We start from the raw sequence: 27412 nt of genomic DNA, 5'->3' as shown, positions 1-27412 counted from the left end.
TGCAATTAGGGAAGCCAACCCCGCGTAGGGATAATGGTAAAGAGACTAATGATAAAGATGATGATGATAATAATAATTGTTGATGAAACTTTTGTTTGCAAAGGAAGCTTGACGTTATTTTAGATGGTGTGCTTACAGAGTTATTTCGATTTTGGCATAACATTATTTGAATTACTTACTCATTTTTAATATATCGATATTTTGTTTTGTTTTATTTTTGGATGATATAATATTATATTTCTATTGCCCAATACTTCTAAGAACAAAAGAATCATTTATTCAAGGTATCAGTTTGAATATTATCCTACTTTAACCCCAACTTTAATCAATAATATATTATGTTCTTATATTAAACAAAATATTAATATTGATTGACCTATGACTTTTTCCAATAATATTTAACATACATAAAACTAATATAATTGCCTAGTACTCGTGTTTTTAGTTCATGGTGTAATATAATCTCTAATTTATATTATGTGCTATCAGTGTTTATTAATTAAATAATTAGCGTTCTATTCACCAAATATAAAAGCAGACGACAGCTGTTTTCCTCAAAACCTGTTTCAACTTTTGTACCATCAGTTCTTTTTGTAACCTACAAATTCACAATGAAGTTTCTCGTACTTTTTGCCTTAGTACTATACTGCTCTTCGGAAGTTTTAGGTAATAATGGTTATTTCTTTTTGTATTTTATTAAAAATATTAGCTTAAAATATTTAAACAATCAATATATCAAAATTATTCAAACTTATAATGTTCAACACATATCATTAATCAAATCGCATGGTACAATTTTGCAAGATATAACTCTGAAATATACTCATTTTAAATATTTTTTTTTTAATTTAGGAGGACCTTGTGATGGTGTACAGTGCACTCCTCCAAACTGTGGACTTGGTGCTCGTCCAGTAGTGAAACCAGGTGATTGTTGCGATACTTGCCAAGGATTCGGTAAGAATTTTATTCATGGTCCTTTTATTCCGCGTTAAAATGTACTAAGTTATGTTTCTTACTACGTTATTGGCATTGCTTAGGTCCACATTACGTTTATTTTAATACATTTTTTGTTTACTCCTTCTACCATTTAATTCGTTTATATTTCCTTTGTTTGCTGTCATTCTTTTCGCATATTCGATACATTTTTTGCATAGTAACGTAAGTCACCAAAAACGTTTTTGTAGAAAAACCATGTTTTTAATTTAACCTGGTTAATTTAAATTATACAAAATTTACCTGGGTGTTTTTTGAGGTTTACAGTTTAATAAAGAACAATATTTTTTAAAGTTTTTGTATAGTTTTAGCGGTTAATTGATCCTTAAATTATTTTACGGGTTCTAAAATCTTGAGTCTTGATAAAAAAATGTAACGTAAGCACACATATACGTCATTTTGGCGGGAAATTGTAGCATTTAAAGTAATTTAAAAAGAATTACAAACAATCGTTTATTATAAGAAACACAAAATAACGTTACAACAATCAATTAAGTAAAAAAAGGTAAAATATTTGACACGGAAAAAAACAAAATTTTTACAGTTATTATCAAAAGAAAATGAAATTTACGATCATTTTAAAAATTCTGATTTTTTTAAATTAAATTTTTTTTTCAAAAATTTGCATTAAATACCGGTAAAGCTTGTTAAAACAATTACTTATACTAATATAAAGAAATTGTTGTAAGGATTACTATACATTTTTAATTTTTGTGGAAATGGGAGATGTTCTATTTTTCACTTTTTCCTAAAAAACTCCAAAGGGTACTCTTATTTTCATCATAACTTGCTTAATTTTGAAGCTGTTAACTTCTTCTGCAACTCATTTGATAAGTATTCCGAAGTATTTTGACAAGTGCTTAACAGGTATATTTTATAAAGTGCATTGTTTTCCAGTTATTTAAGCTTGAATACTTAGATTTGAGTACTCGTCTAAAATAATAAACACTCAATTACCCATAACTCACTTTAAATTAACATTAGTTTAGTTCTTTAAGCAAGAGGTGTATTTAGTTTTTTATTTTCCTCAATTTCGCCAATAATAACTTTTTTGTTAAAGCTTATAGTTTTTGAGTTATACGTGAAAAACAGCTATAAAGCAGGCTTTTTATTAAGAAAAAATAAAATTTTTGATTTTTAATAACTCAAAAAGCATTAATTTATTTTAATAACGGTATATAACAAATTTGGTTTAAAATTTGTCCCTCTATCGACTTATGGTATTATTTTTAATAAAATAATTTTCACCGCCGAGAAGGGAGAGCATCCACCCCCGGGGTAAAAGCGCAAATTTGCATCATTTCACCTTTATTCCTTGAGGTATTCTCTAATTACTCACCAATTTTCATGAAAATCGATGAAGGTTCAACGAAATCGAAGGTGAAAAGCTTCAGTGACTGCACTATTCTTTGCAAATCAGAATAGAAACATGCAAGCAATACTTCTTTATTTCTAACCGTTTTCTAGATACAAGAGTTCAAATTGATAATTTTACAATTTTTAACTTATTTTTTGAGAAATATTTTTCATTTTGTATCAAAATATACAAAGATTTTTTAACAAACAATTCAACGGATTTTTTCTTTGGTTATGTCAAAATAATTTGTAATAAATAAACGAAATTAAATATGAAAAGGAGTTTTACAGATTTATAATGTTAGTTAAGGTTTTGGAGTTTTTTGAAATATAACTACAAAAACATGTTTTCCGTTATAACTTATAACCTAAAATCAATAATTTAGTCGATTGTAGCACGAATATGTCACTGTCGTAAGCCAAACACTGACTGCGAAAATCTGACGTAAGTAACAGAAACCGACCGGCACTTACGTTATTATGGCGGTAAACGACGTTTGCTTAAGTTATTATTATGGAAATGGTGCTAAAGTTGCGTTTATTTTGCGGGTATGATTAAAACAATTCTGGATATACGTTTTTGAAATAGTTAAAAAAAGGTTTAAAGTAATTCTAGGTTTGATACACTTTGGCAGTACCTTCTAAACACTAATATAATAGCGTTAGTTTAATATAAAAACATCAAAAATTTCACTTACGTTACTTTGCCAAAAATGTATAATTATGTCCACTTATGTATACTTATGTCCAAATGTATACTTATGTACACTTACGTCCAGTAGTGAAACCAGGTGATTGTTTCGTCACTTGCCAAGGATTCGGTAATAATTTTATTTATGGTCCTTTTATTCCGCGTTAACAATGTACTAAGTTATGTTTCTTCTACGTTATTGGCATTGTTTAGGTCCACATTACGTTTATTTCAATCCATTTTTTGTTTACTCTTTCTACCATTTCATTAATTTTTATTTACTTTGTTTGCTGTCATTCTTTTCGCATATTTTGAGTAATTTTTTATATATTAAGCTTGCTTCTATATAATTCCCATTTGTATGCTTTTCAGTATGCTGTTAAATGGTCTATTGAGAAATTCACACCGAGAATGCAGTACGGCTGAGATAGGCAATACATTTCTAATGGGGAATAAACGCACAGGGTTGTCGGTCTTCCCCAGTTGTTGATTGCTTTCTCAAGAGCGTCGCACAGGAACTGTGGCAACACTGAATGCAATCCCAGTGTGCATTTCACATTAGTCCTCTACAATCCTTGATGTTATCAGTCAGATTTTTTGTCGTCTGCGAGGAACATGTCTTCCTTTTAGTTGTCCTCCCATTATCAGTTGAATGATAATTTCTAGAAGTTCATGATCTCTATTCATACGTTATAATATTTGCTTTATTTCTAACATGCTTGTGCCTCATCCAGAGCTCGTGCAAATATATCATCTGAATACAGGTTGAATAATAATGGCTGGAGAATGCAACCTTGTCCAACTTGCCAAACTGATCTTTGGATTTTTATGGCCTCAGTGTCTCCCATCTCCTTCTAATAAATAATCTTTTGTTTCAATAGAGTTTACTTATCATTGTTTATTACTGGGATTGATGTGATCTTTTTGTAAGCATTCTACTAGTTTTTAGGCCTTGACTGGATCATAGGCCTTTTCATAATTTATGCAACGTAAATATTCATCTTTTTATTTGATGATAAGAATTTTTTTAATAATATTTTTAAAATTATGTTTTACGAGATCATAATAGGTTTGTTCTAGCATCAGTTTCAAACGGTTTGAAACCATCAGCGAATAGCGGACCAGCGCGAGTAGAGGGGATAGCACTAGTGACTGTACTATGTTCTCTCACTGAACAACTGTTTGCTGACGGTTTCTGACTAGTTTGACTGTTTGCTAGAACAAACCTTATATTGGTGTCTTTTTGAAATTTAATTTAATTTACCTTATATTGGTGTCATAATGACACAATTCGAATTTTTTATGTAGATATTCATTTGTTAATGTTTTAGTTTTCCCAATTTTCTATGTTAACGTTTATTTTTTCCAATTTTAAATTATTATATGTACAGGATGTCCCGAAAAGATTGGTCATAAATTATATTACACATTCTGGGGTCAAAAATAGTTCGATTGAACCTAACTTACCTTGGTACAAATGTGTTCATAAAAATGTTACAGCCCTTGGAAATTACAAAATTAAAATCGATTTTTTTCAATATATCGAAAACTATATTAGAGATTTTTTATTGAAAATGCACACGTATCATTCTTATGGCATGGACATTTTAAAACAAAATTATAGTGGAATTTGTCCACCTCATAAAAATTTTATGGGGTTTTGTTCACTTAAACCCCCCAAACTTTTGTGTACGTTCCAAGTAATTCATTATTGTAGTACCGTTAGTTAAACACAACGTTTTTAAAACTTTTTTGCCTCTCAATATTTTTTCGATAAGCCAGTTTTTATCGAGATGCGGCTTCTTTTTTAATATATTTACATAAAAATTTTATGGGGTTTTGTTCCTTTAAACCCCCCAAATATTTGTGTACGTTCCAATTAAACTATTATTGTGGTACCATTAGTTAAACACAGTGTTTTTTAAATTTTTTGCGTCTTAGTAATTTTTTGATAAGTCACCTTTTATCGAGATGTTGCTTCTTTTTTGAAATATACCTGAAAATGTAAATTACAAATAAATTTTCAGATTATTAACAGGTCTCTATAATCGTACTTAACCATATACAAATATGTGGTGGATTCGACAAATATTCAAAATATCTCGATAAACACTGGCTTATCGAAAAAGTAATAAGAGGCAAAAAGTTTTAAAAACATTGTATTTAACTAATGGTGTTACAATAATAATTTAATTGGAACGTACACACAAGTTTGGGGGGTTTAAGTGAACAAAACCCCCATAAAATTTTTATAGGGTGCACAAATTTCACTTTAATTTTTTTTAAGATGCTGTTGCCATGAGAATGCCGCATGTCCATTTTCAATAAAAAATCTCTAAAAGTTTTCGATACAGTCGAACCCGCTTATTGGAATAGCCTTTGTGCCAAGCAAAAGTATTCCTATAACCGGGATATTCTAATAACCGATCATTGGTTGCTACTATAAATGTTTCAGGACCTCAAATTTCTATTCCTTAAACCGGGATATTCCTTTAAGAGGTATTCTAATAAGCGGGTTCGACTGTATATGAAAAAAAATGCGAGGATATGGGTACAGCGGGGCGATGACGAGACTGATCTCTTCGTACTTGGGCGACCGGAGTTTCAGGATTCGGATAGGACAAGTCCTGTCCGAGCTCGGGAGCCCGGAAGCTGAAGTGCCACAGGGAGCGGTCCTGTCACCTCTGTTGTACACAATATACACCGCTGACGTACCTAGAACACCAGGGACCCTAATGAGCCTCTACGCCGATGATACAGCGATAGCGGCCAAACACAGAAATGTAGACATAGCAGTGACCAACCTGCAAACAGCGTTAGAAGACATCGAGGAATGGAGTATAAAATGGAAGATAGCCATAAACTCAGAAAAGACGCAAGCGGTACTATACAAGAAGGGAAGACAACAGCCAGAAGAACAGCTGACAGTGCAGAACACCCCCATCGAGTGGAAAAATGAAGCTAAATACCTAGGTGTCATCATGGACAAAGGATTAACCTTCCAAAAACATGTAGAAGCCACAGTCCAGAAGGCCAACATAGCGAGAGCAACATTAAGAGGACTCACAGGAAGAAAAAGTAAACTAAGACTAAAAACAAGGTTAAGATTAATAAACAGCATAATATTACCGGTATTAACATACGCATCTCTCGCATGGGGACAAGTATGTAACACCCACAAAAAGAAGATACAAGCGGTCCATAACAGCAGCTTAAGAGAAGCAGCCAGAGTCCCAAGATACGTAGCAGAAAGATTCCTGTTCAGAGAACTTCAACAGGTGAGAGTCACCGAAATGATGACAGACAAGGCAAGGGTCAAATTCGCGGAACTGGAGCACCACCCAAGTCACATACTGCGAGAGATGCTAGGATACGATGCGTTCCACCGATGGAAACACAAACGTCCAAAACAGCAAATATTGTGAAATGGGAAAAATAGTGAAAACAGTGAACGGTTCGTAGCTCGAAAACAACAAGTGCCGAAGATAACGTAACACACGTAGGTTCAATACCACGATCACCTCAAGGTAAGACAGTAATAGAAAATTACAGAAGGGCGTAAGCCCCCAAAAAAATATATAAAATACAAAAAAGGCGTAAGCCCCCAAAAAAAAAAATAAAAAACCAAAAAACACTCAAAAAAAAACTCGTGCAACAAGTCATTGGACAGAGCTCAATGGGGCTCGGTACAATGACTTGGGGCCCAAGCAAGCAATTTTAGTTTCCGCGGATAAGTAAGTAAGAAGATAAAGGCATAGAGCGCTTCACGCTGGCCTAGTTTTTTGCATTCGATTAGGGTACCACATGGAATCTTATTACCCAGGATTCCATTGTGAAGAGCACTTGGCTACGATTGTTGTGCCCCCAACGCGCATCAGCGTGCTATGGGGGGGAAAGGGATGGCCTGGGGCATTGGAGCGAGGTGGGGTGATCCCTGTTCATACTCGGGTCAAAACACCTCGCTCCAATGAATTGTTACACCCGAATGTACTTTTTCGATAGGGTGGACACATCCCACAGGTCGGGTTGAATCAAATTGCTTGCTTGCTGTATATGAAAAAAAAAATCGATTTTCATTTTGTAACTTCAAAGGGCTGTAACTTTTTTTGTGTGCATTATTGTATATAGGTAAGTGAAGTTCAATTAACCTATTTTTGACCACAGACTCTGTGGTATAATTTATGACCAACGTTTTCGGGACACCCTGTAGAATGGGTCCTAAAAGCAGCGGGACAGTCGAATATCTTGGTAAATATAATGGTGTAGAGGGTAACTTTAAAATGTTAAATAGGAACCCACATTCTTTATTGCATATTTGGATTGCTAACGCAAAAATAAGTAACTTTTATTCGAGACATTTTTTAGAATTGTGACACTAAGTGAATTATAGAAACTATATAACATCTCGAGAAGTACACTTCCAAATAAAAACCAAAAACATGTGTTTAATATTTTTTAAAATCCTATTGAATAACACTAAACACAACCCATGGAGGTGGGGAGGAGTTAACTGAAATACTAAATAGGAACCCCCATTTTTTATTGCAAATTTCAATACCTACCTCATAAAAAAGTATTTTTCAATTACAGCGGCACCTATCAACAATTCTAAAAAATGTCTCGAATAATATTCCTTATTTTTTAATGAGAAATCCAAACCTGCAATTAAAAATGGGGGTTCCTGTTTAAGCTTTTAATGTCACCCCCCATCCCACCTCCATGGGATGGAGTGGGGAGTAGTGTTTAGTGTTATTCGATAGGTTTTTGAAAAGTATTAAATACGCCTTTTTTTGGTTTTTCATTTGGAATAGGGATGGGAAAAACCTACCGGTTATAACCGAAAACTGTTTTTTTACTCTGCAATAATCGGGTTTTCCGGTTGTTTTTTTTGTCCCGGTTATAAGTGGTTTCTTCTTTTTACAGTAATAATCGGTGAAAAATCAGATGAGTTAATACCTCTGGAAAAAATAATGAATTCAGAGAAGAAATGGGAACATTTTTGGCCCCCCAGCGCGCGATGAAAAAGTTTTAAGCTGACCAAAACCGAAACCGGTTTGACAACATTGATGTATAATTTCTATTTTCAATCAAAAATGGGTACAATTCCAACGCCGTCTATATATCGATTGGATATCTTGGTATCGATATATTCTTTCGATATTATCGAATATGATATGATTAATATTTTTACATCGACTTGAATGAAGTATCACAAGTTGAAGTGTAATGTAAATGTAACATAAACATTGTAAGCGAATGAGTATCGACAATTGATTAAAAAAATCGAAAACGGATTTTTGGAACGACCGGTTTTTTGGACGGTTAAAATGTCAGGTTAAACCGTAAGTAAAAAAGCCGGTATAACCGAAAACTGGTGTTTTGTCAAAAGCCGCTATCCCTAATTTGGAAGTGTATTTCTAGAGATATAGACCGTTTCTATAATTTACTTATGGCCGGTTGTTCGAACGCTAATCAAAAATGAAATCAACTGATCATTATCAATATTTAATTACTAACAAATTAATTTATACCTCCTTTATTACCTGCTTAGAAAATTGATTACAATCAATTGATTGGTGTACGAACAACGGATTTTGTTATTTGATGGTTGTTAAGGGGACTTGATTATAATCAACTCCTTGATTAGCGTTCGAACAACGAGCCCTTAGGGTCGATTGTTCGAACGCTAATCAAAAATGATCATTATCAAATATTTAATTACTGTCACAACTGTCAATGTCAACTTTGAATTGGTTGCTGAAAACATAATTATTGATTACAATTATGAAATTAGTTAATCAATTAATTTAATAATTGTTATTAACAAACAAACAACCCAAACAAAGTTGACATTGACAGTTGTGACAGTAATTAAATATTTGATAGTGATCATTGTTGATTATCGTTCGAACAACCGGCCCTAAGTGTATCAGGATCAATTATTTTTTCAGATTATAGCGCCATCTATCCACAACTCGAAAAAATGTATCGAATAAAGGTTACTTTTTTTACGTAAGAAATCCAAATCTGCAGTAAAAAATGGAGATTCGCATTTAAGATTTTAAACTTATCCCCCCACGGGTTTGGTATCACTGGATAGATTTTGGAAAAATATTGAACACGCATTTTTCAGTTTTTCGATCTGATGTTAATTTTGCGAAATATTCGACCGTCCCCTACTTTTGAGATAGCCTGTATAAATATTTTTGTTTTAGGTAACCCAAAATGTGAAGGTATACAATGCGATGTACCACTCTGCCCTCCTGGATCTATATTGAAGCTCAAAGATAATGCTTGTTGTCCCTCATGTGAGCCATTCGGTAAGTTGTTTTGTTCCCCGGTTTTGTGAGAATAAAACATTTGACATACTTCCTAATATACCACCTAATATGCTTCCTATGAATCCTTAATTTTCAATAAATGTAAAAACTATTGTAAAAAATGGACCGCAACCTTAATATTGCGTCTAAAGTTGGGCCTAGTAGTGCTAAAAATATCTTTAAAAATTTACAATGTTTTATACATTTTTTCAATTAAAAAAAATCCTATAATGCCTACTTAGGGACCAAACTGATACCTTTTTTAAAATCTGTAATATTAAAAAATTAAATATCAAATTCAAAGTCGAGCTATGAAATAACTCTCCCTTTTTTTGTACATGGATTTTGACTTTTCATTTTATAACTTCTATGTACCCTTAGCATACATAACGAATATGCCTTTTCTTAACGTGCCTTATCAAGTCCTTCACGTTGGCGATTCACGCTCACGTTGGCGATTAACATAGCATGTCTTTCTATTTCTTGAGTTACTCTGAACAGCTGTTCTGTTGTCCGCATCCCGATCCATTTTCTGATATTATTTTACCACGAGGCTTGTTTTCTTCGAACTTCCCATGCCCTTCGATTTTATCCATCATAATCAATCGAAGAATATAATACTGTTGTCCCCGCATTTTTTGTCCAAGGTATGCAATTTTGCTGGTTATGACGCCATCAATGATGGAAGAGGAAGAATGCTGAAGACGGGGAAGAAATGCGAAGTCATAAAAACAATACAAACGAGAAAACTGGAATATCTAGCCCACATAATGAGAGGGGAAAGGTACTCCCTGCTAATGCTCATAATGCAAGGAAAAATTTCGAGAAAGAGAAATGTGGGACGGAGAATGATTTCCTGGTTGCGAAATTTAAGGGAGAGGTACGGGTGCAGTTCAATACAATTGTTCAGAGCTGCAGCCAACAAAGTTAAAATTGCTGTGATGGTAGCCAACCTCCGATAGGAGACGGTACTGCAAGAAGAAGAAGACGCCATCAATATAACCTGAGAAGTACCTTATATACCTTCTTATCCGCATTTACGTATAATGGTATAAACTAAAAGTCAAGCATGTCAAACATATTAGGCATGCATGCCATAGATTTAATGACATCATAATCCACCGGTACAAACTTGACGGCAAACAAATTTAACAAATTTTTCCTCGTATGTTAGTTTTTTATCTACCGTCAAGTTTATCAGGAAAGCGCTGTTGTAAAATAAAAACATACCTATATGCAGTGCTGTTTTTGTGACTGTATGCGCCGGTACGGCGTACCGGTACATCTTGGGACAAAAAATAAAAAAAAAACAGCAAATTATAGACAAATTCCTGAATTTTTCGTTGCTTCCAGATAGCTTTAAAACGCCCTTATTTAGGCTAAATTTATAAAGTTTTCCCGGGGGCGGACCCCACAAATGTACCGGTACTATTTCACAACACTATAATAAATTTGGGCTCTCTGCAGACAATTATTAGTTTATTACATGACAGGTATAACGATGGGTTTTCCCGTTTATCTCCTAAAAGGGATTAAAATTCTTATGGTTTATTGCATTATTAGAGTCTTATAGCTCTGTATACTTCATAGAATTTTGCTTAAAACAGGAAGTAACATGAAATTTTATTATAGTTTATCATAAGAAATAAAATAAACAAAGATAAGCAACATATTATCTTTAAAATAAGCATTTTTACTAAAAATCCTAATTATAAGCAAAAAAAGCAAAAAAAAGCAAAATGCTTATAATCCGGTCTTTATTTATCATGTACCATCTCATCAAATATAATAATGACGTCATATATACTCGTCACTACTTCTAACCAAAGAAATGCTCGCTGTAATATGTATGGCATGTCAAGAAAATCTAATTATTCCTTATATATTTTTTTTAAAATTAAAATATGACAACAAGGGGAAAATTTCGTGCGAGCCTTATTGCTTGACTTCGACCATAGTAACATGATAATAATTTGCATACTAAATATTATATTATTTTAGGTAATCCACTGTCACATTAAGGATAGAGATTGTTGTGCAACCTACCAACCAGTTGGTAAGTATTATATAATATATATTATTTATAGGAGACTTTAAAGGGTTAGGTTAGTGATAGGTTAGTGTAAGGTTTAATATGAGTGTGCACTTAACCAACCTTCCACGCGGCCTTACAGGTCTCTTATGACTCGTCTCTAGTAGGGCAGTCAATGAGGATATTAGGCTCCGAATTCAATCCTACTACATCGATTCACTTGATATTTTCACAGTAAGTAGGAAGTAGCTCAAGAAATAAAGTCCACCCTATATACTACGGCGCTTTTATCTTGGCTGCGGTTCCCACCCCTTCAAGTGGGTGGAAAACTTTTTGTCCAAAATAAACATGGAAGTGGCTAGGAAACCTAATTCTAAGCCAAAACTGATGTTTATTTTTTTTTGAAAACTCAATATTTTGTGAGTTATTCGTGATTGAATATTATTTTGAAATTGAATATTATTTTGAAATAAATCAAATCTGAAATTTGCTTTGAAATCTCATCTGCTATTAGTGGCCTGTCACCTCTTATAACACAATGACCTAATTAATTGACTCACTTACCACCTGTGGGAGTCATATGTTGCCCTAAAGCCGCATCCATAGGAATTTTAGGATGTTTATATTTATATAAGACTTTTAGTCTATTTGTAAAATCTTTCAACCTGTATTTTTGGGTGGCTCACTATGTGCTTGTAACACTGATGATGTTCTTGTTACCGAGCGAAAACCTTTTTATATGTTTGTAGCCTTATAGGGGCTTTTTAAACTAATATAACTTTTACCAGGACAAAAATTTTTATTAAATTTTACTTTTAAAAAATGAGAAGTTTATTTAACCCCTCATCCACCATTTAAATGCATCGTTTTCCTTCTACAATATCTTTTATTATAGTGTTGTTTCTATGCTTAAAAAGTAGAACGGATTTAAAAGGAACGGTATTTGAAAAAATAAGATTAAAAAATTATAGAGCGCATTTTTAAATTTTGTTAAAAATCGTTTTTTCTCCATGTAACTCGAAACTGATGAGATCAAAAAAAACACAGGGTACAAAAATGTAGAGTTTTTTAAATAAAAATTTTGATTTTGTTTTTCATTACTGTATCTCTTATTATTTTCAAGTTACATGAAGAAAAAAATATTGAAGAACATTTAAAAATGCGCTCTTAATATTTTGATCTTATTTATTTCAACAACCGTTCATTTTAAACCAGTCCAACTTTTTCGTCACAGAAATAACACTATAATAAAAGGTATTGTAGGAGGTATTATTTCTTCTGTATTGTTGCTTATGAGTACTATGGCATCGGCAAATCTTAGATGTAGATAAACAGGGATATGGTCTGATATTTTCAACAGACAGACAAGGTTTTTTCCATCAAAAAAAAACTGCATAAAAAATAGAAGTATTTTTTTATCGTACATGGGATCCATCTCTTTCTTCGTAGTGGTATTTTGAACTTTTTGACCATAGCTCTGAAGATGGCTTTATGAGCCGAAATTGCTCAGCTTTTATTTTATACACTTCAAAATTACACTTGTGTACAAAACTATTTCAGTACATTTGTAAATCTTACATGACTTAAAAATCTGCCATCTATCTTAATTCTACGTTGTTCCCAATTTATCTTCTTGAACACATTTGAAGGGAGTTGGGAGAAAACCGTGGATGTCACTAAATGGGTGAAATATAGTTAAATACGTTGTTTTATAGATTTTAACAAATACTATCGCACCATTCCTTCAAATCGGTAGAAAACTATGAATGTTCAGAGATTTTAAGCCTTTTAAATTGACCATGTCGGGAGAAAACGATATTTGTCCACGCGTAATTGGGTGAAAACAATGATTGTCACCCAAGCACTGCGCGCCGCGTGCATATTTTTTGGCTCGTAGCAATCTATTATGATGGAGCTAATTTTTTCTAATAGATATCTGAAGAAATGCTTTGTGGTAATACAAAAGATAAAGGAAATGTTGTGCATCAGTTCTAACTCCCTCACTATGTTGCATTGAGACGCATATCATGGGTATAAGCTTGAAGATAAAATTCGTTTTTTCGCTCGGTCAAAAAAATTTTAAAGTCTTAAAGAATCGGAATTCCATTTGCCTAACCAGTCGTATTTCAACAATGAAAAATATAAAGATTAAGTTCTGCGGGTCTCGAGATACAAAAGAGATGTATGTTTCAATTCCTCATGAAAGAAGCCATGCAAACAAAAAAAAAAGTGATTGGCAAAACAAGGCAATACATGATCCAGCCGTGAAAATCAAGTCGCGGACTTTAAGCGAGAGATAGGTAAATGCATTTTTATAAAATTATGTTTTACGATATCAAAAAAATATTAATTTTCAAAAGAACAAAATGGAGACCAACCAACGCCAGGCCCTTCAGTAATGAAGTCTCTAAAAGATATAACACAACTAAAGGAAGCAGAAAATCAAATAAAAGCTGAAATATTTTATTGTTAAGACCAATTTTTTAACTAAGATGTTTTATTCTGTTTTTGATGAAAAACAGAGAACCAAACAACAAATCAGAAACAAAAACAAAGCAGGAACAATACTGTGACTAAACGCCTGCTTTTGGTGACATCCATTATTTTCTTCGTTAAAAAGTCGATATTACGCCACTAACTTTTTTATTTTTGTAAAAACAATTTGACTTTTGTTCTTTGTCAATTATCAATCAATTTTTCTATCATTATGTTCATCTTTAACACCACCCAACTGATTTCTTTTTGTCGTAAATAGTCTTATAACTTTAAAATTCGTTTTTCTCAAAATTATTTCTTGATGACATCCATGATTTTCTCCCGACACTCTTCATTTGGACATCATGGACAGCAAAATAATCCAACAAGAAAGAAGTATCAGCTACTTGGGAGTGCTAATGCACAGTTATGGAGACACAGAAGCGGAAGTTGCCCAACAAGTAGTAAACAAAGCCAACAGAATAGCAGGATGTCTTAAACACACTATCTGGCGCAACACACATCTACGGACAGAAACAAAGGCTAAGATCGATTACATTATACATTAGTTAGGCCAATTATGACTTACACTGCGAAAACAAGACCTGGCACCACAAGTCAAAAAGACTGATGAAATCGTGTGAAATGAAAATACAGCTGTCCCTTGATAATCCGACAGGTATGAGACCAAAGGGGTGTCGGATTACCAAAAGTGTCCGGATTACCAAAAGTGACTACATATTTGGCGTTGTTTTGCTAGCAGTAGCCTACATCAGGGATTCCCAACCGGTGGTACGCGTACCACTGGTGGTACGCGGTAAAATTTCAGGTGGTACGCGTCGCTTGGGTGAAACAAGCGATTACGATGGGTCTTTTTCTGAGGAAGTGCCAGTGTGTCTTTTCATCCGTCTCTTCAAACTGAGGTCAGAAGTTTTAATGTTTTTAATTGAAAAAAAAAAATAATGACATGAAAAAGTTGTTCTGTGATGGAGAATGGTTGTCAAGATTGGCGTATCTAGATGACATTTTTGAAAGACTCAACACATTGAACATGAGTCTTTCGGGGAGCAAACACAACACCCTTCAGAGTCAATGAGAAAATAAACTCCAAGAAAAAGTTGGTTATTTTATGTTCTCAAATACAGGGGAAGGATCTCTATGCATTTGCTTTGCTGTCACAATTTTGTAACGAAATCCAAGTGAGCGGCCGTGAAGTAACGGCATAATCGCTGGCCTCATACGCCAGTGTACGTGGGTTCGATCCCTGCCAAAGACAAACCATTTTCATTTCCAATAATGACAGGAGCCGTCTCACCGTGCCTCGGAGAGTACGTTAAGCCGTCGGTCCCCCTGGGCTCGTGTACATCGGCAGTAGTTACTTGAAACAGGGTTGTTAAAGATGTAATTGGCGCTGGAACTATCCGAAAGGATCTCATACGATATTATTATTATTATAACGAAATCCAAATATCTCCAATACCAGATGTGGTTGCTGATATAATTCTTCACTTGTAATCACCTCAAGAAAGTTTTAATAAATATTTTTCTGAAAATTATTCCAAACTTGACTAAATCAGAAATCCTGTTGCAGTATCATCCACCAAATGAGTTGGAATTACAGGATTTACAGGAAACATTCATCGATTTCACAGAAGACAGTTTTAAACATAAATCCTTAATTGACTTCTGGATAAAATGTATCAAGCCAATGGACGTATTTCTAATAGCAAATATGTTTCTAAAAACATAGTTTCTTTTCATTCCATGCCCCCATGCCCCCCTCCACCGGTGTTTGCCATTTCTTACGCCAAAATCTTCAAAATGTATCAGGTGGTACGCAGTTGCTAGAAGGTTGGGAACCCCTGGCCTACATTATTCTTAAATTTTATGAGTAAGATGCTACCCAGATTAATATGCAAATGAAACATCCATTTCGGCTAACTAAAACATGTTTATTAAAAGAAATATGGAAGCTAATACATTTAATTCATGTCGCGACAGGTTTCAGTACAAGCAGACACGGCGGCGACCTTGACGGGAGGTGCGTCGGACTACCGAGCGGGTCGGATTGCAAAACGTCGGAGTATAAAGTGTGTATTGTAGTCCAAGATATCACAGGAAAATCATTATGGGATAGACAACGTAGAACAAACCTCAGGAAAAGCTGTAATATAGAGAATATAAACGACGACACTGAAAAAAATAGTATAGCCATATAAGCAGCATGGGAGAAAGAAGACTAGTAGAGATAGCACGAGATAGACCACCAAACGGCCGAAGGAGTATAGGAAGACCAAGGAAGAGATGAAGCGACAACCTGGATATCTGATGAGGAGACATCCGACGATGGAACAGGCACGAGCCTATTAAGGAAGCAGAAAGAAGAAGAGGAAGAAGAAGAAAAAGAAGAAGAACACATCTTCTAATACAAGAGTAAATAATTTTGGAGAGATAGTTTCCCTGTCTAACTTCTCTCTCCTAAAAAAGCTCCTGGTTATGATCTGATAACGGGTAGGATACTACAAAAATTAACAAAGAAAGGAATAACGGCAATATTACAAATTTTTAATGCAATAATAAGATTAAATTATTTTCTGCAGCAACTGAAAATGGTAGTTAAAATTATGATCCCAAAACCAGGAAAAAAACTAGAGGAATGAACATAATATAGGCCAATAAGTGTACTGCCTGTGCTTTCCAAAGTGCTGGAAAAATTAATAATGAAAAGCATCAAGCCAATACTAGATAGCAAAAATCTCATACCAGAACATCCGTTTGGGTTTAGACAAGAACATGGAACCATAGAGCAAGTCCATAGATTAATAAAACATATCAGCAACGACTTTGAAAATAAGCGATATTGTTCAGCAGCGTTTCTTGACATAAGCCAAGCGTTCGATAAAGTCTGGCACAAAGGTCTACTCTATACACTAAAAAACCTATTGCCTCATCCATATTATGAACTTCTAATTCTAAAGTCTTACTTATCTGACAGATTCTATTTAGTTAAATACCATTCAGAATATTCAGAATTATACCAAATAAAATCAGGAGTACCGCAAAACAGCGTGTTAGGACCAATGTTGTACCAGCTTTTTACTGCAGATCTACCAACTTCAAGAACTACAATAACAGCAACCTTCGCAGATGACACTGCAATACTCGCTTCACATCATGATCCAGTAACTGCCTCAAGAAACTTACAAGCCAGCCTTAATAATATCCAAGCATGGTTAAAAAAAATGAAAAATTCGAGTTAATGAGACCAAATCAATCCATGTTAGCTTTACACTAAGAAGAGGTATATGTCCAGCAGTGTTATTAAATAATCAAATTATTACTCTACCCTTTTAATCTTGATAGAAGATTAACATGGAGAACACATATATCTACAAAACGAAAACAATTGGGTCTGAAACTAAGACAACTATACTGGCTTATTGGCAGGAAATCACAATTAAATCTCACAAATAAGATCTTAATATATAAAGCCGTACTGAAACCAATATGGACGTATGGAATACAATCATGAGGTTCTGCTAGCAATTCAAACCTAGAAATCCTACGAAGATTCCAGAACAAAGTTCTTCGAATTATAACCAATGCTCCGTGGTATGTTTCGAACAACATAATAGAAAAAGACCTCCAAGTTCAATCCTTAAAAACTGAAGTCACAAAGTACAGTGAAAAATACAAAAACAAAACTAGTGCTCACTCTAATGACTTAGTGCGCGAACTGTTTAATGTCAACGATGAAGTGCGTCGACTAAAGCGTTTTAAGCCTACAGACTTAATAAACAGATTTAATAGTATATTATTCAACGAGCATGTAATGATGGCTATTACTCACGATGATGAAGTTTGCGACACGAGCCGTAGGCGAGTGTCGTAATTCATCAGAGTGAGTAACAGCCATTACATGCGAGTAGAATACTATACTTTTTCTACGACTTTTTTTTATTTCAATTAGTAAAAAATTTAATTATCAACTACTCGAGATTTAAATTATAATAATTTACAAGAATACCTAAATGCTATTTACCCCTAGTACGTGGCTGAATAATAGTTGGTTGCCTACTATTACCAAATTATTATTTATTGTAAAAATACAACTAGAAATAGTCAATATAAGTTCTATTCGTTTCCGAAAAATTATAAGCTTAAATTTGTACGTACTGTCATTAGCCAATTAATCTAATAAATAGGAAGTGGCTGTTGTCGGTGGACGTATTTCAATAGTTATAATGTATATTTACATTTAACTATATATAATATAATAATATAACTATACATTATATGTTATAACATATTTAACACAATATAACTTGGAAAATAAACACAACATTAGTTATAAATTCCAATTAACATAAACAAAATGAGCTAATGTCAATGTCACTAAAATAAAAAATGATAAACGTCAAAATGTTTAGCAAACAAGATATAAACGTAAAAAATATACTGACATGGTTACAGTTAAAATTCTTTTAAAATTTTTCGACGCTAATTATTGATATAAATTACAATAATTTTTGTATTAAATAAACAACTTTAAGTAATTTCATTTGCAGTTTATATTAGATTAATATTAAAAGTGAGATGCATCACTTAAATCTAACTTCAGCCCGTGAGTAATGACCCGTGAGTAACTTCAGCCCGTGAGTAATGAATTATTACTCACGGATACAGTAATGAGTGCTATTATCTATGAAAAAATAGCGAATAATGAGCATGTTATTAAACGGTCGTAGAAAAATAAAATTAATCAACAGTTACCACTACATTATTAACTTTGTTTGTTAATTATATGTTAAAGGAAGCCTCTCACTGGAGAGAATTCCTACAAGTAATTTTTTCTTCTAATTATTGTCATACAATTTACTTATTGTTACGAGTGATAACAGATTGTATATCAAATGGAGCTAAATGAAAATAAAAACTTCTCTCTCCGTTCTTAGCTTGCTTGTTGTTAGACCTTATGATACATTTATTTGCATAGTTGCATTGTCGTATAATATATATGTATTTGAGGAGTATTCTCTATATAGAATCAATCCTTGCGTTATTCATTCCTTCTAATACGGCCCAGAGTTCTATAAAATCGAATGCCGTTTGATGCCCCTTCATCATAAAGAGAGTTTAGTATTTAATATTAATAGCCCGTTTATATTTAGCAAGCCAATTATTAATCATCATCATTACAAATCTTTCTATTATTAATGAAGTATGGGTTCCTGTAGGTTTTCAGCAAGCTGATTGCCATTAAAAGTCTTTCAATTATTCCTCCTTACTATATCCATCAATACAGATAGATATAGTAAGGATTGTTTTTTTATTTCAACAGATATTCAACAGAAATGATGTAAGATTGATCGAGCTATATGATATAGTGCTATTGTTACAGTTGTCCAAGCTTCTGGTATGTAACCTAGTACTACGCTAACTCTTCTTCTTCTTGTGGTGATGTCTCCTTTAGTGGAGGTTAGCAACTACACTGGCAAATCTGTCTCTGTCCAATGCGGTACCAAACAAAAATGATGAATCAAGGCCGGTCCAGTCCCTGATATTTCTAAGCCATCAAATCTGGATGATTTGGTCTTTGACCGTTTATGCTAGCTCTAAATATTTCTAAATATCTATTGGTTTATATCTCCAGATACTGCAGGTTTTCAAAATTTTCATATTTCTTAAGACTGTCTTGACTGCATCCAGTGTTATGTCTTGTTCTTGTTTATTAACTTAGTACTGGTAATAAATTTTTTAATTTGCTACTCGGCAGAGTCTAGGCAGAGATTTTATATTCTTCCATAATAAATTTCTGTTTTCTTACGGGAACTAAATATTTAATTTAAATTTGCGCTCTACTCCTTTTTCAATAATAGTGTAATAATAAATATTTTATTGTTTCAGATAAGTAATAATAAATCAAGGGAATATTGGAACTATCAGAAAAAATGACGTATGGAAAATGAAAAATTACCAATAAATTAATAAATTATGACAAAATTTAATTACTGAGGTTTTGTTCTTTAATTCTTTTACCATTCTCTAATCCTTTCCACATTTTAGTTTATGTCATCTCTCTAAAAATTTAACATTTTAAAGTAATATCACACTCATCCGTTCTTGTTAATAGTATCACACTAATATAATATTAGTATATTCACAATTCCGGACTCCTAAAGTGTTTTGGGACGATCTTTAAATAGAAAACATAAAAAATAAAAAGAAACTACAAATATGGACACGCTTACACGTGTACCATACTCAATCGATAACTTCTAACATGTAACACAATTGTGCTCATAGTACGGAATGCTTGCTTAAGCAATGCTTTAGAAAGCTGGCGATCTCTGAATTCTATCCTTGGCAGAAATATGGGCACGGTTAGTTTACGTTATCCCAACTTGTAAGAATAAAATGGAGATAGAGAAAAGGCGACAGAATAAATAGTTAGAAATGAGTTACTTTTTACATATGAGTATAAAGGGAACCAGCGAAGAAGTTAACCTGGATTCTAATCTACCACAACTTCCACAATTATTGCCCTTTAAGTAAATATTTAGATCTGCAAGAAAGCTTAGAGGCCAAACACATGTATAATAGAGAATGAAAGATTTTTGTAGATTTTTGTGAATTCGACTAACTCGAAGGTCTAAGGTATAGGTACAACTTATTTTAAATAAAAAAACTTGAACAAACAGAAATGCGAGGAAGAAAAATAGATGATATTAACTAATCATATTGACTATATTATATTAAAAATAAATTTTAATATTAATAAATAAAGAAGCAGATCTTGCCTAAAGCTTTACAAAATGTGAAAATAATACTTATGGCAAAATGTACTTTGAGCTTTATGCAGTTGAATATATATTGTTGGCTTAATATTGTTCAAAAATAAATTGTTGGCTTCATGCAGCTGAATACAAATTTTGACTGCAGTTGAGGTTGAATGTAGATAAATCTTTAATATAAGGTGAATGTAAGTAGTTTCAGGTAGGCGTTCATAGGAGCAGCCATGTTACTACAGTTTGTGTCCTGTATTTGGTTGTTGCAGTCACACCACACAGGAAGACAAAAATAATTTTAATTAAAGCCAAAAAACTAAAGCAGGTGTATATAAAATAATTATTATCATTGACCAAAGACAATCAAATGTTTATAGTTTATACAAATATGTATATATAAATTGAATTATTATTAAAGCAAAAAGTTATATTAAATAAAATTTTGGTAAGAAACGTGGCTTAGAGGTTATGTAAAAAAAGATTATTGCCAGAAAGTTATAAAAAAATCATCATCATTCTCTTTGCCTTATCCCTATGTGGGGTCGGCTTCCATAATTGTATTTCTCCATACAATTCTATCTTGGGTCATATCAATATTAATCCCTTTTACCAACATGTCCTGCCTAATCGTCTCACCCCACCTCTTCTTTGGTCTTCCTCTCCTACTCCTTCCAGGAATCTGCACTTTAGCAATTCTTCGTATTGGGTGACTAGTGTCTCGACGTTGAACACGACCAAACCACCTCAACCTATGCTCTCTTATTTTGGCATCAATTGGTGCCACACCTAGACTTCACCTAATATACTCATTTTTAATTTTATCCTTTTTTGTCACACCACTCATCCATATAAGCATTCTCATTTCCGCCACATGCATTCGTTGTTCCACTTTCTTTTTCACTGATTAACATTCAAAATACATCATAGCCGGTCTTATGGCTATTTTATAGAATTTTCCCTTCAACTTCATTGGAATTTTCCTGTCACCCAGCACACCACTCGCTTCCTTCCACTTCATCCATCCAGCCGTAATTCTACTGCATGCATCTCCATCTATTTCTGCATTACTCTGTAATACCGATCCCAAGTACTTAAAACTATTGCTTTTAACAATCAGTTCACCATCCAAGGATACCATTTTATTTGTAGTAACTCCATCTTTAAATGAACATTGCAAATACTCTGTCTTTGTCCTACTAAGTTTTAAACCTTTTTCCTCCAGAGCTTGTCTCCACTATTCCAGTTTTTGTTCTAAGTATCTTTCATTATTTCCCACTAACACGACATTATCAGTATACATTAAGCACCATGGAATGTTACCCTGTAGTTTCGATGTTATCTGGTCCAAAACGAGATCCATACTCCACGCTCTATAACGAGAATAAATAAGGACTAAGCACCGAGCCTTGGTGCAATCCTACTTTCACCTGAAATTGATCCATCTCTCCCACACCTGTCCTAACACTAGTCGTTACTCCCTCATACATATCCCTCACAATCTTTACATATTCACCAGGGACTCCTTTCTTATTGAGTGCCCACCACAGAATCTCTCGAGAAAGTTATAAAAAAATATCAACCACAAAAATATGAAACCATAATATTAATATGTACTTGCTCATTTCAGTGAGTTTTAAACCATATTAATCGGTTATGTATGACCAAAAACTTCACTTTAAATATATTAACTGCAGATCAGATATTTTAGTAACCAACTATAAAAGCAGACTACATTTTTTCCCTCAAACCAGGTTAAATTTTTGTACTAGTCAGTTCTTCACGTGACTTACGATTTCACATTGAAGGATCTTGTGCTTTGCGCTTTTGTAGCTCTAGAATGACCAAACGTAATTAGCTAATTTCCATTTTAAAACATTTGTAGCTGTCCAAGGAGGGCTTAAAAGATGATAAAATATAATGGAATTATAAAAAAAATACTCATCATTTATATTATACTCCTTTAGATTTATGCAACTAAAACTGCAGTTAACTTCGCGTCTATTTACTTTTTTACGTTTGCTGTGAAATTCATGCTTTTGGAACTTTGTGTGATCTAAATATGGTATTTAGAATTGTTTCATAAAATTTATAATTATTAATAAAATGTATTGCATTAATGCACAAACTTGAATTTTCAAATTTATCGCAGAGAAAATGTTGAAAAATAGTTTTTATTATTGTCAGTAATAAAATGTTTTAAAATTATTTTTAATTATAAACATATTTTCTGTATATTAATTTTTAATATTTTCAAAAATAGAGATAATCTTGAGCAATGAGCACATTTTTTACACACTTCCTATACAACTAATAAAATTTGTTATATGATGGGATACTGTAAAAATCTTCTTCTTTAGACTTCTACAAATATTTTAAAATCTAAATTATCCAAATAAATCCAGTCCTTCTCGAGTTATAAAAAAAATAATATATAAAAAATAAGAAGCGAAAAAAGTGAAGAGTATCAGATAAAATTGGAGGGTGCTAAAAAAATTGAGGGAATTAGAAAAAAATTGAGGGTGTCAGAAAAAATTTAGTGCGGTGACTGCAGAAGGCAATTGATTGTATTCCTCGGCGCATGGCGACGTGCAAAATCACTGGTATAAAAAGAATATTATCACCGGCTTTATATTATATTATGTAATTCAATTGAATAATAAATCTAAAAACAAAATAATCGTTTATTCAAGGTATCAGTTTGAATATTATCCTACTTTAACCCCAACTTTAATCAATAATATAATGTTATTATATTAAACAAAATATTGATATTGATTGACCTATAACTCTTTCCAATAATATTTAACATATTGTAGATATTATATTATATTCGTTAATATTCGTGTTTTTAGTTTATGGTGTAATAAATATAATCGCTAATTCATATTATTTGCTATCAGTGCTATTAGTTTAATTAGCGTTGTATTCACCAAATATAAAAGCAGAAGTTTCAACTTTTGTACCATCAGTTATTTTTGTAACATACAAATTCACAATGAAGTTCCTCGTACTTTTTGCCTTAGTATTTTACTGCTCTTCGGAAGTTTTAGCTAATAATGGTAGGTTTTTTGTATTCTGTCAAAAATATTAGAACCTTCAAAAATTAAAATTATCCAAACTGTAAACTTAAGGGGATACAGTAGCAATCAACAGGTAGCAAAAACGCGTTCCAAGATTGCGACTGTAATTTTGAATATTTTTTCGAGATATTTGGCACACGTATTCTTAATATAATAAAGAATGGCGGTACAGAGCCCAATTTGAAAAATATATTATTATGTGGAAATTACTCTGTAATTAAATACAATATTAAAAAACGAGCCTGTACCGCCATTAAGAAGAACAAAAAATACACTTTCTTCAAATAAACTTTTTTATCCGATGCCTAGATTTTGTGTCATTTTGGAACTACTAAAATTTTTTATTTCATTAGTAGTTCCAAAATGACACAAAATCTAGGCATCGGATAAAAAAGTTTTTTTTGAAGAAAGTGTATTTTTTGTTCTTCTTAATGGCGGTACAGGCTCGTTTTTTCAATATTGTATTTTATTACAGAGTAATTTCCACATATTAATATATTTTTCAAATTGGGCTCTGTACCGCCTTTCTTTATTATATTATGAATACGTGTGCCAAATATCTCGAAAAAATATTCAAAATTACAGCCGCAATCTTGGAACGCGTTTTCGCTACCTGTTGATCGCTACTGTTTCCTCTTAAGCTTTATCTCATGCTATTTCACAACGTAACATATTTTCCATTTTTGCGTTATTTTGGCGGTTATTCAGGCACTTATCACTGTATAATTATACTCTATTATAAATAATATATTAATACTGTAGAATAGCAAAAATTTGTACACTAAATATTATATTATTTGAAACATTTAAATTGTTTTAAAATAAACACGTTAAAATTTTCAAATATATGTATTAATATTTTGGCTTAAATATTTGTGATACCACCAAATACAGGTTTCCTCACCATAGAAACACAAATATTGAATTGTAATATCTGACGCGTTTGCTTATTTTTGGCAGTATTTTTGGTGTTTTCTCGTATTTTCTGTGATAGTAATCATTTTAAAAAGCAAAATTATCTAATTTAATCTCTATCCCTTCATTTCGTTATTTCTTTTTTGCCATTTGTTAATTGCCTTTTTAGAATTTTGAGGCTCTTGTTTTCTTCAATTGTTTGCTGAATTTTTCGGTTTTATATTTTCGGTTGTCTGTCCTAATAGATTTTTGTATTTTTTTTAATTATCTCTTTAAGTCCATGGCATTCTTTACTTCTATTACTTTGCATTTTTCTCCTCTGTTACATTTTTTTAATGACACAATTCCAATTTTTTGTGTACCTAGATATTCATTTGTTAATGTTTTAGTTTGCCCCATTTTTATGTTAATGTTTTACTTTGACAAATTTTATAAAGGTAATATAAGATTTTTATATTTTATTATTTATAAATTTGAAAGTTTATTTTTCCAATTTTAATGTATTATATTTATATTTATCTGAATATTTTTGTTTCAGGCAAACCACAGTGTGAAGGTATACAATGTGATATACCAAACTGCCCTCCTGGAGATACATTGAAGTCTCCTGGAGATGAAGATACTGCTTGTTGTCCCTATTGCGAACGTAAGTTAATTTAACCAAGCTATTGTCACGTTAATTCTTGTCCCCATTCCATATCACCCCACACAATTACATAATTGTATACCATCTTCTTTTTCTTCAAGTTTCATCTCCACGACGGTGGTCGGCAATCATCATAGCTATTCGGAATTTAGGGACGGCTGCTATGAAAAGTTTATTAAATGATCAAATGATGATAAATGATCAAATTTTGCGCGCCTCCAGGTTGCGCGGCTATAATATTCTACGCGTGTCTATGCTTCTTTTTCCATGAATCATTCCCTGTTTAAGTGTTTAATCAATCAAAGCGAGGTATACAGGTTGTCCAGAAACTCTACCGACAAACGAACATAGGAGATTACTCAGATAATTTTAAGACAATTTAACCAAATTTACTTGGTCCGAAAATGCTTGCTAAAGGAGCTAGAGCTCTTTTAAGATGGCGTTTTGTAATTAGTTTTTCTTAAATACCTCCAGAACGCGTCTAGTTAGAAAAACGAAAATTGGTACGCATATTTATCTTCCAAAGGTAAATCGATTTCATCTATTTCGAATTTTTAGTACCGGACATAGGCGTCCGTTTTGGGTAGGGCAACGGTTATTTTATCGCATAACTTTTTTGTCTTTAAATTTTAAGCATTTTTGACTCTGGATTATAAAATCCTGAAATATTTTAGTACTAAAAGTTATTCTTGCTTCAAGTCGGTAGGTCACACCGTTTTCTAGAAAAATCGATTTAAACATTTTTCGTCTCTTGAATTTGAAAAAAAAATTGGAAAAATAAAAAAAAACGGTGTCTTTTACCAACTTAAAGCAAGAGTAACTTTTAGTACTACAATACCCCATAATTAAATAGTCTAGCGTAATGGCCTCAACGTACTCCATCGATTTGGTTCCAATTTCTATCTTGGGTCATACCAATATTAATTCGCTTTACCGTATCCTGTCTAAGCTTCCCCACTAGGTCTTCTTTGATCTTCTTCTCCCACTCCTGCCAGGAATAAGAGATTAGCAGGAAGTTTTCTGCCACACAACACATCATTCACTTGTTTCCACTTCATCCTACCCACCTTTATTTTACTGCATGCATCTCTATCAGGTATTTAAACTTTTAACAGTCTCAACAGAATTTTACGGATTTTAAAAGGACTTTTAAGATTCATTTTAAAATCCAAAATTATCAATTTATTTGCAGTAACTCCATCCTCAAATGAACAATTTAGATACATCATTTTTGTCCTTCTTCTTCTTCACGTGCCATCTCCGCGACGGAGGTTGGCAATCATCATAGCTATTCTGACCTTAGATGCTGCTGCTCTGAATAGTTCGGTTAATGTGCATCCGTACCATTCCCTCAAGTTACGCAACCACGAGATTCGTCTCCTTCCTACACTTCTCTTGCCCTGGATTTTCCCCTGTATAATCAACTGAAGTATGTTGTATCTCTTATTACACATAACATGCCTCATGTACTGCAGATTTCGTGTCTTGATGGTTTCCAATATTTCCAGTCTTTTTTTGACTCTTCTCATGACTTCGTTGTTTGTTATATGCTCGGTCCATGATATCTTCAGGATTCTTCTATACACACTTTTACACACACTATTACACACATTTTTGTCCTACCCAGTTTGAAACCCTTTTCCTCAGAGCTCCATTTTTCTAGTTTTTGTTCTAAATCGTTCGTTCTCCTGTATTCAGCCACTTTTGTTAAGCTTTCTTCTTTCCGTGTTTATTTGGTTTTATCTTTACCGGCCACCAATATGTTTTTTTTTTGTTTTTATGATCTGGTTGTTTCTTTTCAATTAATTAATAAATACATATTTTTGTTTAAGGTAACCCAAAATGTGTAGGTATTCAATGCGATGTACCAAAGTGCGCTCCTGGATCTGTAGTGAAGCTCAAAGAAAATGCTTGTTGTCCCTCATGCGAACCATTCGGTAAGTTTTCTTTTGTTTTTGGATTTTATGTGAATGAAACGTTATAAACTTTAAAAATTAACCCAGAGCCTTGATATTGCGTGGCAAGGTGGGTCTTAATATTAAAAATATCTTAAAAAATTTTGCAAGCTGATAACTTTTTTTAACATCCGAAATATTAAAAAATGAAATATCATGTT

General features: G+C 32.8%; 3 protein-coding genes across 52 annotated transcripts in view; all 3 read left to right on the top strand.

Moving 5' to 3' along the window:
• The window catches only part of LOC114330552 (uncharacterized protein DDB_G0274171-like), a 522367-nt gene that overhangs the window by 226883 nt on the left and 268072 nt on the right, over positions 1-27412 (top strand). The window lies entirely within an intron of this gene.
• Positions 489-27412, top strand: part of LOC114330558 (uncharacterized protein DDB_G0274171) — a 31739-nt gene continuing 4815 nt past the window's right edge. The window contains exons 1-3 of one of the 2 annotated variants that reach the window (XM_050643782.1): positions 489-666; positions 853-954; positions 27129-27233. In XM_050643782.1, the coding sequence (XP_050499739.1) occupies positions 612-666; positions 853-954; positions 27129-27233 (262 nt within the window). In that variant the 5' untranslated portion in view covers positions 489-611. Of the gene's footprint in view, positions 667-852; positions 955-23559; positions 23715-25188; positions 25297-27128; positions 27234-27412 lie in introns of those variants that run through there. The other variant, XM_028279931.2, reaches the window with a different exon arrangement.
• LOC114330555 (uncharacterized protein DDB_G0274171-like) lies at positions 3086-19875 on the top strand. The gene is made up of 4 exons (XM_050643791.1): positions 3086-3170; positions 9256-9360; positions 11362-11416; positions 19775-19875. Exons 1-3 carry the CDS (start codon positions 3101-3103, stop codon positions 11379-11381), a joined length of 195 nt encoding a protein of 64 aa, XP_050499748.1. The 5' UTR covers positions 3086-3100; the 3' UTR covers positions 11382-11416; positions 19775-19875.

The sequence above is a fragment of the Diabrotica virgifera genome, chromosome 1 (genome assembly GCF_917563875.1).
Source record: "Diabrotica virgifera virgifera chromosome 1, PGI_DIABVI_V3a".
In the NCBI taxonomy this organism is placed as follows: domain Eukaryota; kingdom Metazoa; phylum Arthropoda; class Insecta; order Coleoptera; family Chrysomelidae; genus Diabrotica; species Diabrotica virgifera.
The sequence above is the reverse complement of the archived record's forward strand: the minus strand, read 5'-3'. Positions and strand labels throughout refer to the sequence as shown.